Here is a 13,878-nt window from a genome sequence, read left to right on the forward strand (position 1 = left end):
ATTACACTGCCCAAACAACCAATGCCTTAATGCTCCTTATCACCAGCACATAGTTAAAACAGGAAAAGGTTCCTATTAAATAAAATTGTCTTGTGCTGCTACCTATTTGTACTTCAAGGTCTCATATCCCAAGCCTGACAGAGATCGCACGCTAACAGAAACTTCACAAACCATCAAGAAGCCAGACTCACGTTCTGGTGTGGTAGCACTCACTGCACTCAACGCTGACAGTTATGGGTAAGGAGGAGTAAGAACAGAGATAAAGCACCCCTAAAATACATGGTCATCCCCAAGAACACTGTGCAGAATTCCAAGGCAATTATATCATATTGCAAGCAAGTAGCAAAAACCTCTACAACATGAAGGCCAGATCCTGAAGCAAGATCCTGAAGCAAGGTCCCAATGCCAAGACTTTGTCAGAGACAGTTTGCTTTACCCCAGTATGAAATCTAATACCAGTTCAGAAAAAGAAATACGGAAACCAAAACAGTATTTGGCACTGAAGGAGTTTGAGAATTCAGCCCCAGCTCTTTGTCTTATTAAGCCAGCACAATGCCTTGGATGAAATGCTGTAACACAGTGTAACACCAAAAAATCCAAGTTCCCATATATTCTCTTCAGTGCCAGCACCAAGCCTGTAGATGCTGGCGTGACGCTCTGGCAGTATGCCTGTAGCCTGATGTGATGCTCTGGCAGTATGCTAGAAAAGTACAACGTAGTGGAAGCTAAAGTTTTTTTAAACATCTGGATTACAGACAGATTGAACAGGCAGGAGACCTGGAATTTGTTTACATGCATCTTTTATGTTAAAAAAACCCAACAACCCCAACAAGGCACTCCACTTGTAAAGATCCAGTCTTTGGATTTATTAGACTCCCATAAGGTGTCTGTCTGTCCGGTTAACCAAACTGATACCTTATCTTTGCTATTCTCGGCTCTTCAACTTAATTAGGGCAATGGTGAGTATACCCAGCTGAACTACAGTCATATTTTTATGTGATGTACTGACACTGATTAATGAGTTGGCAGAATTTTGCCAGAGGGAATAGATGCAAATCAAAAGATACATGGAATCATCTCACTCCACTTCTCACAGAAAGAGCAGGTCATAGCTATATTGACTGGACAATAAATATTTTCAATATATGAATATATAATATAAATATATTCAGTAATATTCATCAGCAAGTAGCCTAAATGGGAAAATGCACACAGCCCTTAAAGAAATCCGTTAAGCCATCCACTTTTATGAATTTTAAATTGAGGATTGTTTTTCCACTGTAAGGGAATAACATTTAGACAAAGCAACTTTTCTGATTATTACATTGTGGCAGATAAAGTACAGTACAGACAAAGCTGTGGTTCAAAGAAAAGGCAGAAAAAGTTTTGACTACAAAGGGAAATACTCTTTCTATATAAACTGAAGAGCACGATCACTCGTGGATGCAAAAACGCCAAGCCAGGGAACATCAACCTGAGTTCTAAAAAATCCAAACAAAAGCAACAAAATATATACATTGGACTATTTTTAGAATTCTATGGTATGCCTCACATGAGGTAAAATGCATGTCTATATTCCTAAGCACAGTACTGTATGCACATCACAAACACCTTTTAAAATTTTGTACTAAAACATTTAAGGACCTAGAAAAAAAATTAGATGAAAACTTTATTCCAGCTTTAAAAACAATGCAGCATAGATATCAAGAACACAATAGTTCTGCTGAAACACTACAAGCTAATAGAAGTACCACATAATCCTCTACTTAAGGCTTTCTTTAATAGCAGTTAACATTTCTAAGCCAGTCACAATTTGAAATGAAGGAAAGAAATAATAAAAGACAAACATCAATAAAGACTTAAAATGAAATATTTGCTGTGGAGGTAAACATTCATGCTAGATTTTCTTTGCTTCTCATCTCCAGTGAGCAAAAGTATCTGAAGTAAAAGAGGAGAAGAAGAAAAGATGAATGCAACTGAGGACATTAACCCAAGACTGGGGGGAGGAGGGGGAAAGGGATGCTACATTTTATTTTCACCTTGCACCTACAGGATAGTAGAAGGGTGTCACATTCTGTCAGAAAAAAAAGGAAACTAGGACTGAAGAAAATCCTTATAACAAAGGAAAAAATTTGCAAACGCTTGTACAAGCTGTCAGCCTATCCACATCAACAATTCCATTAGATAATGACAATTTCAGTTTCTAATAGTTTTCTTAGCATGCATACACACACACACACAAATGTATGTGACTGAATTGATATTCAATTAAATATATAGATCAATGCATAGAGAAATATGTAACATCTGCATACACTACCACTTACAGAGAGACAGAAAATATTGTTCCTGTTTAGCTTCCCAGAGAGAGAAGAATGAGCAGTTCCAAAGCAGGTGAAGGATTACATTTAGTTGAGGATGAGGATTCTCCTCAGGCAATAGTTCAGGAGAATCCAGGAAAAAATTCATGCATTTATTAATGAAAGAAATATTTTAGAATGAATTCTCTGATATAACAATACCAGGGTTATCTTAAGGCAACATTTTTGTTAAGTAAACTGTTAAGATCCAGGACAGTATGCTGTGAATACCTCTGGAAATTCTCATATTAGCAAAATGACATTACTGTTAATTTGCACTGCAGGAGCACAAGACTTAGGTTTTACAAACAGCTTTTCTCCCAGTTTAGCAGTATAGTTTCACCTGCCACCACTCAAAAGGTTCCTGTGATGCTGATGATTGTGGACTCTGGTGAATTATAAGTTAACGTAATTATTAACCCAGAAACACATTCTCTGAATTTATGGCCTATGCATGGTAACATGTAAGTTAGTTTTGCCTTTAAGATATATGAAAAAATATACCTTAAAAAAAAAACTAGGATTCTAAAGAATTTTTATCCATCTTCTTCAAATTGGGATGTAAATTGAATATGTTGTAGTGCACAAATAAAACAAGACGTAGATTTATCTTTTATTCTCTTGCATGTATAACTTGAAGAAGAGATTTACCTCTCAGAGTCACAACTGCTGCTTTTGCTCACAAGTCTGAGCTAATATTTCCTCATTTATGAATGTTCACACAAGTTTTAAACACAGCTGGATAGCTGCTCTACCTATATCACATTCTTATGTTCTGAATGACACTTAGCGCTTGTCAAGCAAGTATATACCTACCTGTCTCTCTCTTTTTCCTACTTCTGCAAGGGTTGTTTTAAGCACCTTCATTTCACTAGTAACTGCTTCTAACATATTTTTGGCCTTTTCTTTATCTTCATTAGCTTCATGCTCCTTTAAATGAAGTTCCGATTTGACAGAGGTAAGTTGTTTCTCAGCCTTTTCTTTCATTCTTTGCAATTTGCCTTGAGACTTATTAAGTTCTTCTATTGTTCTGTTCTGCTCCAGAGTTTTGATCTACAATAATAAATGTTAAATCCTTCACACATTTTCATCTAAGAAGAATAAATAATAAAAATGGCTAATTAAGAACACATTTTAATGTGGTTTCTTATGGATTCTTGATGAAATCACACATGTGTGTGAACTGAAAAGTTGTTAAGCCATATTGGCCAATTTCACCTGAATTAACAGAAAGACTATTGTTTCAAAGACAGTTAATTTTCTCCTGAACGTACAAAAGCCTGCAATGTGAGTTCATTCTCTAATAGCCACTAGAAAATCAACATGAGAGTTGCCAAATGTTTTGCCAGAGAAAATCCTTCTGTTGGAACTAGCACCTACTTACCTACGTCAAGCAATCAGCCATAAGACACAAAGTCACATAAAATCAACCTTCCCTAGATCCAGTGGTTGTAAGCTATCAGTGATTGCAAACTAGTTGTTTCCATCTGAGTTAAAACAGTTTTTACTGCCGCAAGGTAATAAAACACAAAAACAATGAAAATTTAGCATCTTGCCTATTTTATGTGAAAAAACCCTCTCCCCCCCACCATTAATTGGAATAGATTTTCTGTGAGTTATGTATAAGAAAATACAAAATTACAGCCATAGTGAGAGGAGAATAAGGGATCACATTTTTCTTGTAAATTTGAAGATTTACTTTGTGCTTTACAAGTGCTATTTAGTGTACCAAGACAGACTGCAAAATATCCAAAACATGGTAATAATATATGTTTCCCAACCTAGATGCATTTGAGCAGTTCTCCATTAACAATTTTATTGTAAATGAACTTCAGCTGTATTCAACTGGGATAGAAAAATGGTTGGAAGCACAAATGCAACCTTTTAACTCACCTTGAGTTCATTGGTTTCAGACAGCTTGGCTTTGAGATCAGTATTAGCTTTCCTTGCCAGATCAAGCTGCTGCTGTAACCTCTCTATCACCTTATGTAACTTTCTGATGGTGAGATTAGCCTCATCCCGCTCCACAGCTAGGACTGTCCTTACTTGCTTCTCTTCTTCCAGCTGGGATATTTTTTGCCTCAAAAGGTTCATGTGCAACTCTTTACTTTCAAGTTTTTCTTTTTGAGTCTTCAACTAGTTTTAAAACCACAAGGACATTTAAACCAGTATTTGCAAAAGACAACGGTTCTGCACAGATTGTTATGTACATTTATTTACCTTGTTCCAGGTTTCATCTGAACTCCTAATCCTCTTTTGAAAACTAAGTAAAGCGATATACACATATGCATATGTATATACATATACAAACTATATACATACAGTGTGTGTACAGACACACTAACTTGATACGTCTTGTCACTGTACTTCTCCATCCTTAAGTCTGTATACCACCTTTTAGAGTGGATTTACATATAGACTCCCACCCTATTAGAATATAAATACTTGTGTATAACGTAATATCTGAGATTGTCTCAGATATAAGACACTTTTTAAATGCAAGAGGTTAGAGACAAATTTATTAAGCAGACTGGTTTAAGTAGCTATAGCTTAAGATAGTCCCATCTCTCTAAGCAGTTACTCTCACAAAATCTACAGTGTGATTTTAAACCTTAGGTGATCCTAAAATTCTAATCTCTAAACCATTCTGGTAAACCTAACAAGACACTTTGTCATTGCAGGATGACTGAGGGGTGTCTGACCCCAACTTGCACAGATTATCAAGATACCTAAAGGGGCACAGTTCTTGTTGGAAACGTTGAAATCCTTAGTGAGGTGCAACCTATATTTGACTAGTTTCTGGAGAAGCTGATGTGAGATGTCCTCCTTCACAGTAGATCCTTCTAGATTTAAATATTGTAATTCTTTAAAAAATTATAAATGTGTATTAAAAAGTAGACATATATACAGATATAAATATGCATACTATAACTATATTTTTTGAAGAAGTTGTGAAAAGCAGTATCATGTATTAACAGACCGGTGGTTTTAATTGTTTTAATATGCAGTTTGGTTACACAGTTTGCAAATGTGCTTACTATCTTCTCTTTAGATAATTAGGCCCCAGGCTTCTGCCTCTAGCAAGCTATCATAGAAATATAGCCACAACAATGTTATCTTTGAAACAAACAGTAAGAATACATCTTTTTTGCCTACCTTTCTTCTTAGGCTATATGCAACGGTCTTATTTTCAATCACTGCATCACCTTCCAGTTTCACTAACTGCTCTACACGAGCTAGAATCGCATCCACATTCATATCAAATCCAACATCTGCTGCTACACTGTCCAGTTTCATCTTCTCATTAAGTTGTTCCAGAAATTTCAGATACTAAGATGTGAAAAAATGAGAAAAGAATAATAAAACTTCATTAAAAGTCCCATAGTGTAATTTAAAGCAATTCCCACTACACTGGCAATCAACTAATAGAGCCAAAGGTCATTATCCACAAGAAGTGAGGCACTGAAAGGATATATTTATAATATACGCTCCTGATGAAATTGCAAATTCTCATCTTTTTTCAATCAACGTTTATTTTTTTCATAAGTCCCTGGACCTACTGTATTTATCTTCTTCGCAAGACCAGCTTGTCGCTTGCTGACAGCAAGAGAGATGCTAGGTATATGTCTTTGTCTTCTTCTGACTACAGTTCCTTTCTGTGGCTCTGCTGTTCTACGTGACCAGGCACTGGCAGGGAGGAGGAAGAAAGGCCAGCCACACAGTCTTCTCATTTAACTGGAAATGCCTGCCCACTGCTGGGAGCTCTGGCTAATTAACACAGACAAAAATGATACCAGGGATGCCAGAAGAGATGCAATGTGGTATGAAGAGACACAGGAACGCTGATATGGTCAGTATTTTGCCCTTCCTCAGAAGAGCAAATTCTAGACATAACGGCTATTAGAAATTGCTCCAAAGATTATTTTAATTGCTCTAACATGAATTTCATCTAGTGTACTGATCTGAATACATACAACATACCCAATAATATTTTTCCTGTCTTGTTAGCCCTTTAAAAATTGCATTATTTCCCTGGTCACAGTTAAGCATCTTTTGTGAAAACCAAAGTTCTCCTTTTCATTAAGAACCATATTTGCTTTCATTTTCTCTTACTTCTGATATATTTGTTTAATCTTTTTCTACTGTCCCTGTTTTTATAGCTTTCATTCATTTTGCATCCTGACGTGATTTTTATCTGTATACACGTGCCATTCCTCTATACTCATCTTTACCCATGTACTTCTGCATTTATACAATTTCTTTCTGATTTTTGGATAATTTAAGGAGTTCTTGATGCAAATATGCTGAGATTTTATTACCCTTCCTGTTTTTCCTTTGCACTGGAACTGGTTGTTGCTGTGCTCTCACACAACGCTCTTCCTAATGCAACCCAGGATCCCATTGGCCTTCTTGGCCACAAGGGCACGTTGCTGACTCGTGGTCAACTTGCTGTCCACCAAGACTCCCACGTCTTTCTCTGCAGAGCTGCTCTGCAGCAGGTCAGCCCCTAGGCTGTCCTGGTGCGTGGCGTTATTCCTCCCCAGGTGCAGGACCCTGCACTTGCCTTTGTTGAATTTCATGAGGTTCCTCTCTGCCCACGTCTCCCGCCAGTCAAGGTCCCTCTGAATGGCATGGTCCCTCTGGTGTATCAGCCACTCCCCCCAGTTTAGTATCATCAGGAAACCTGCTGAGGGTGCACTCTGTCCCTTCCTCCAGGTCATTGATGAATACATGGAACAAGACTGGACCCAGGATTGACCCCGGGGGACACCGCTAGCAACTTGACTCTGTGCTGCTGATCACAACCCTCTGAGCTCTGCTATTCAGCCAGTTCTCAATTCACCTCACTGTTCACTCCTCCAGGCTTCCTGAGCTTGCCTGTGAGGAAGTTTTGGGAGACAGTGTCAAAAGCCTTGCTGAAGTCCAGGTAGGCAACATCCACTGCTCTCCCCTCATCTACCCAGCCAGTTGTTGTCCCATCATAGAAGGCTATCAGGTTGGTTAAACATGATTTCCCTTGGGTGAATCCATGCTGACTACTCCTGATCACCTTCTGGTCCTCCACATGCTTAGAGATGGCCTCTAGGATGAGCTGCTCCATCACTTTTCCAGGGAGTGGGGCAAGTTCCCTGGCTCCCTGGCTCCTCCTTCTTGCCCTTTTTGAAGACCGGGGTGACATTGGCTTTCTTCCAGTCCTCAGGTACCTCTCCTGATCACCATGACCTCTCAAAGATGATTGAGAGTGGCCTAGCAATGATGTCCACCAGCTCCCTCAGCACTCGTGGGTGCATCCCGTCAGGGCCCACGGACCTGTGTGCGTCAAGCTTGCCTAAATGATTTCTAACCCAATCCTCCTCAACCATGGGAAAGTCTTTCTTTCTCCAGACTTTTTTCCTGGTCTCCAGGGTTAGGGGTTCCTGAGCACTGGCCTTAGCAGTAAAGACTGAAGCAAATAAGGCACTCAGTATCTCTGCCTTCTCTGTGTCCTCTTTCGCCAAGGTCCCTGCCCCATTCAGCAGCGGGCCCACGTTTTCCCTAGTCTTCCTTTCGTTAACGACGTATTTGAAGAAGCCCTTCTTCTTGTCCTTGACATCCCTAGCCAAATTTAATTCCAAATGGGCTTTGGCCTTCCTCGTCGCATCCCTGCATACTCTGACTACATCCCTATATTCATCCCAAGTGGCCTGTCCCTGCTTCCTCCTCCTGCATGTTTCCTGCTTATGCCTGAGTTCTATTAGGAGTTCTTTGTCCATCCATGCAGGTCTCCTGCTCCCTTTGCTCAACTTCTTGCTCATAGGCATGCACCGTTCTTGAACCTGGAGGAAGTGACCCTTGAATATTAATCAGTTCTCTTGGATTCCTCTCCCTTCTAGGGCCCAATCCCATGGGATTCTTCCAAGAAGGTCCCTGAAGATAGCTCTCCAAAGTTAGCTCTCCTGAAGTCCAGGGTTGTGATCATACTTATTGCCCTGTTTCCTCCTCGTAGGATCCTGAACTCCACCATCTCATGGTTACTGCAGCCAAGGCTGCCCCCAACCTTCACTCTCCAACCAGTGCTTCCTTGTTTGTTAGTACAAGATCCAGCAGCACACCTCTCCTCATTAGCTCCTCCATCACCTGTGTCAGAAAGTTATCATCAGTGCTTTCCAAGAACCTCCTACATTGCTTGTGCCTTGCTGTGTTATCCCTCCAGCAGATGTCAGGGTGGCTGAAGTCCCCCATGAGAACCAGGTCCTGTGATCATGAGGCTACTTCCAGCTGTCCATCTATTTACTCTTCCTGATCAGCTGGCCTGTAGCAAACACCCATAACAGTGTCACCCATGTTAGTCTGCCCTTTAATCCTTACCCATAAGCTCTCGACCCGCTCATCATCCACCCCTAGGCAGAGCTCCATTTATTCCAGGTGCTCTCTCACATAAAGGGCAACTCCACCACCTTGCCTTCCTGGCCTGTCTTTCCTAAAAAACATGTAGCCATTCATGACAGCATTCCAGTCACGGAAGCTATCCCACTGCACTGTAATTGCAAGGAGTTCATAGCCCTGCAACCGCACACAGATCTCTGATTCTTCCTGTTTATTCCCCATACTGCATACATTGGTACACAGGCACTTCAGAGAGGTATTTGAGCATGCCAATCTCCCAGGAGAGGTGCAAGAGGACATAGACATGACCCCATAGTCATGTCTTGTAGACACTTCTTTGGCTGCATGCACTTGCTGGAGGTATCCCCACTTAAGCCCTGTTTTGCTCTCTGGGTCGCCTCTATAACTCTCCCCTTTCTCCATCTTTCCTCGTTTAAAACTCTCCTTAACAGGTTGGCCAGCCTGTTGGCAAAGATGCATGTGTCCTGTTTAAGTGAGGTAGATCCCATCTCTCCCAATCAGTTGCCAATCTTCAAACAGGGTCCCACAGTCATAGAAACCAAAACCCTGTTGCCAACACAAGCTGCGCAGCCAGTTTACTTGGAGAATCCATCTACTCCTCCTCTCATCCTTCCCCCTAACTGAGAGGATCGAGGAGAAGATGAGCTGGGCCCTCAGACCCTTGACCACCATCTCCAGAGCGCCGAAATCCCATTTGATAGTTTCCAAGTTGCCCTCGTGGAAGAGCAGCAGGGGGTAATAGTCGGATGTGTGGACAAGCCTCGGCAGTCTTTCCATGACATCTCGTATTTGAGCCCCTGGCAGGCAACAAACCTCTCTAGACAAGTGATCAGGTCGGATCAGATGCCTCTGTCCCATGCGGCAGGAAGTCACCCACAACAATCACTAGCTGCTTCTTCCGGGTGATCCTGCATGGCACAGGTTCCATCAGCTTGAAGCCATGCCCAGCTCTTCCTCAGCTTGTAGGGCACCAAACCTTTTCATCAACTGCAAGTCTTCAGGAGGAGCAAGAGCCCTTCTCCTTATATGAGAAGTGACCAGTTTCCAGCCTTTATCTTCTACAGACTTACAGCTTTCTGTTTCACATGGCACAGAGTCCACCTGCATCTCCATTGCAATGAGGGTCTGAGAATGTGTAGAGTCTCTGAGACTATCCTATCTATCTGTTGCTCATCTTCACAGATGCACAGATGCAGGCTGTGGCCTGCTTACGTCCTTCTGTAAACTCCTTGACCTCGCGACACAACTCATCAACGACAGCACACCTTCTGCAGAAAAGATGACTGTCACTGTCAGCCTCAGCTTCACAGAAAAGTCCCAGACACTCCCTGCAGAGCTACATCCACTCTCAGAAGGTCTATCTGGGTGGAAGCCTCTGATACAGCTGACACAGTGACTCCAAGAGTTACCAGGGAATGTGCTCTGTGGTGTGTCAAACCCATATTTGAAGAAGTATACACTACTAAGACCGGAGACGAAAGGGCCTTCTTGCACCCTTCTGCACAAACTGCTGCATCTGTTCACTGCTTCTGTTAGCTGAGTAACAAATCATTGACACCAAGTCCTACTCCTTGTGTGCTGGAGAACGCAGTGTTTTCTTACTGTGTTATGTCCCCTCTGTTTTTTCCCCCCCACCTTTCCCCAGATACATTCAGCAAATCTGCCTCTCATTTCTTCCTGAGCTTATACCAAGAGTATGGCAACACCCTGCTATATACAGTGCAAATCTCTTCTTTTTCTCCCCCTTTCTGTCTCTGTGGAACAAACTGTACCATTTTATAGAAATATTTCAGCTATGTGATTTACCCCAAGGAATTTGTGCGCTGCTGAGAATTTCTCTATACATTGTGGTGAATTTTAGATTAGCTTTATCTATTTTCTCTTATATCTCTAAGAGAGCATAAACTGAAACTGAAGGCAACTGGCATTTCTGTTGCTGCTCATAATCTTTTCAAAGGAACAACAGAGGAAAATCACAAATGAAAAAATAAAAACCTCCTGGTCAGTTCCATAACTGTAGCTTGAGCCCACAACGATAAAAGTGGCAAGAATCTTTTTTTGTTTCACACTCCTTCCAGTTCAAAAAGTTAAAAACAACAGCAGCAGAAGTAAGCACTGGTGGTGTTCATTAACAGAAAAGAACAGCAAAGATCTCTTTATTGCAGCAACATCTAGAGAGAAAATAAGAAACTAAGGCTATACGTTCTTCACAGAGGAAGAAATTCCATTTCCTGTTTGCTCCCAGGGTGGCTGATGCTTTATTCATAAAAGTTGCTGTATTACAGACAAGCATAAAAAATATAAAGTAGTATCAAATTGTTGGTTCTTTGCAAATTCAACAATTGTTCACTGAAGCACTGATCTTGGCTTCACAATATGCTATCACCCACCATCTGCTTTGCCTTTCTTAACTGTACTGGATGGCTGGTTTAGTTTTCCAGGTATTATGTCATTTTTCAAATTCTTAAAACGTAGATCTAGTCCAAAACAAGAGTGTGATCATTCACACTGTTAACAGAACAATCTTCATAGCCACAATGGTCTAAGGCTATAAAAGAATCAAGAACTGCAGGACCTTGAGATACTGTGCACCAAATAATATGCTAGAGGAAAACGGAGTAGCTTTGAGATCAGAGAATCCTTGAAGGACTCCTGATTCAGAGACTCTTATATCTCTTTTTTCACATTAAATGGACTTTGAAATCAGAAGCTTACCTACCTTTTCCAACTAAATTTGTTAGTCAAAGGAAAGATATTACTAAGCCACATGTGCTTTACTTTGCTAATTCACATTACTTGCAGTACTGAAATACTCAAGCTGATCAATGCAATACAATTAACTATCTCCCTGGCTTTACTAACGTTTATACAAAAGTAAATAACTTATGCAACTACTTTTTGTTTCTCAAGCTTCAAACCATCTTGCATTATATCTCCAGACAGCAATTCCTCTTCCAAATGTTTCAGTTCATCCTGGAAAGTCTCAGATAGTTTCTCAGCTTTCCTGCTCCTCTCCAGAGCTTCCTGGTACAACGTGGTCTGATTTTCCAAAGCTTCAGTCAATTTAGCTATTTGCGTTTCAAACTGAGATACCATCTAGGGAGCAAACAAATGAAGGGGTTAGGTTGGTGCAGAAATGCTGGAAAGAGATGAAAGATTTATTGTCAAATTATTAAAAAGAGGGTAAAAAAAAATCTCACTTTAAAACACATAAATGTGAAAAGGCAAGAAAAGAAAAAACTATTGTAGCCACCAAGAGAAAACGGCAGAAGTGGCTACATGTGAGACACCCAATAAAAATTGAGCAACAGAAACCATATCCAAGATGAGTCAATCAAGTAAAAGGAGCATGTATCTTTAAATAACTATTTCAATATAAACTAACTTAGACATAAACATTCCAACGACATTAGCCAGCCAGTAATACCTGGCAGTCAACTAGCTTCCTTTAAAAAAGGGCCATATGATCTCCAGTCTATCATGAAGTAGAGTGGAAAAAATAGATGAGAGCATTTTAGAAAATACAATACAATATGTAGATGAGAACTTAGATAAGAATAACTAAGTCTCAGGGGAGTCCATCCCAACTGTTAACATGTTTTTTAAGGGCACTTAACTAAAATATTTTGCTAAACATTTTTTTCTGGAAGGCTAAAAGGATAAAAATCTTATAACAAGAAACTATATGAAGATTCTGAAAACAGTTTTAGCTCCAAATGGTTAACTTTGCAACTTGTGTACAATGTAAGGGATTTTAAATAGTAAACTATTTATAAATTAATGCTTAACAACATCTGATTATACCACTGCCAAATACTGAATTGTTATTTCTATTCAAAAAGTTGCTTGCTTCCCTCTTTCCCTCTCTCCTGTTCTTTCTGTCATACAATTATTTGGTTGGATAATGCATTTGTAACTCAGTTTTCAGTTACTCCTCTCCAAACAGTCTCTTCATTTTAAACATCTGTTTGCCTCATGTTAATAAAATGAACGATAAGCATGCAAAATTCCATTAATTTTAATGACATATAAAGGTTTCCAACTTCGATCACAATTAAATACAAACAATAGTTTACACCAAAACTGCCTGAAAAACACTGACAAATTACTGTTGCTTGTACAGTGGTGGAAAATACTAAATCATAATAAAACCATAGGAATCCACACACACATCTTATGCCTTTCTGCATCATATATATCACTCAGTAGAAAACATAGTTTTCAGTAACTTGGGCCAACACAGATATGGTGTTGTCAGAGAACACAGAAAACCTTTATCAGGCTGCACAGCGGCTCTACAGTTAGTCCAGCTGTATGGGGTTTTTACATGCTTCCAAAGACCATAAACATACCATAAACCATCATAGAAAGTGAGATCCCAAAATCATCAAGGTGTTAATTTGTCTTTAAGAGCATCCAGGACTGGATTTCCTCCTCAGCTTATGAACAACCAACAACTTAGGGATTTCCTGAAATAGACTTGCACCTTATTATCCATGCCTTTAGCCAATTGCTTATTAAGGACATATTTTTGGTCCTGCAGTTCTGAACTCCGTAACTTCTCGTGCCAAGGACTTATGCGGTGCAGTGGAGCAGCGTGTTTTTTTTAAAAAAAAAAAAAAAATAAGTGCCTACCTGAAAATTTGCTTGGATGCCACTTATTTCTTGTGTTATAAGAAATTCCAAATACTCCAAATACAATAGCATCAATAAGTTGCACTGTTCTCGTTTTGTATGATGTTATGTTAAACTTCCTCTGTTTTGTACGCACACACATGTGCACCTAGTACAAAAACTTTAGATCCTCACTAGCTGGAAAACATTAGAGCTGCCACTGCTCTTATCACCGTCCTTATACCTTGTAGCTGTATTTTGCTTTACTGCCATCCCACTCACTGTTCCAAGCTGAAAATTTCTTGGTCTATCGAGTTTTTCTTGCATGGAAGCCTCTAGACACTCTCACAGCCTTTCCTTGTCCTTTTTAAAGGCTTTTGTGGGCGGATGAGATTATCTTAACTACATGTGGTATTCAGAATGCAGCAGCATCATGGATTTATATCATGGCATACTTACCGCTTTCATTTTCTTCTCTGCTCTTTTTCTAATAATTCCTCACATGCTGTTTGCTTTT

General features: G+C 39.9%; 1 protein-coding gene across 11 annotated transcripts in view; it reads right to left on the reverse strand.

Moving 5' to 3' along the window:
• Positions 1–13,878, reverse strand: part of CCDC170 (coiled-coil domain containing 170) — a 49,049-nt gene that overhangs the window by 1,980 nt on the left and 33,191 nt on the right. For 10 of the 11 annotated variants that reach the window (XM_068938699.1, XM_068938705.1, XM_068938706.1 and 7 more), the window contains 4 exons: positions 11,643–11,843; positions 5,517–5,690; positions 4,254–4,496; positions 3,177–3,413 (listed from right to left, as the gene is read on the reverse strand). In XM_068938699.1, the coding sequence (XP_068794800.1) occupies positions 3,177–3,413; positions 4,254–4,496; positions 5,517–5,690; positions 11,643–11,843 (855 nt within the window). The remainder of the gene's footprint in view (positions 1–3,176; positions 3,414–4,253; positions 4,497–5,516; positions 5,691–11,642; positions 11,844–13,878) is intronic. The other variant, XM_068938707.1, reaches the window with a different exon arrangement.

The sequence above is a fragment of the Struthio camelus genome, chromosome 3, assembly GCF_040807025.1.
Source record: "Struthio camelus isolate bStrCam1 chromosome 3, bStrCam1.hap1, whole genome shotgun sequence".
Lineage (NCBI taxonomy): Eukaryota > Metazoa > Chordata > Aves > Struthioniformes > Struthionidae > Struthio > Struthio camelus.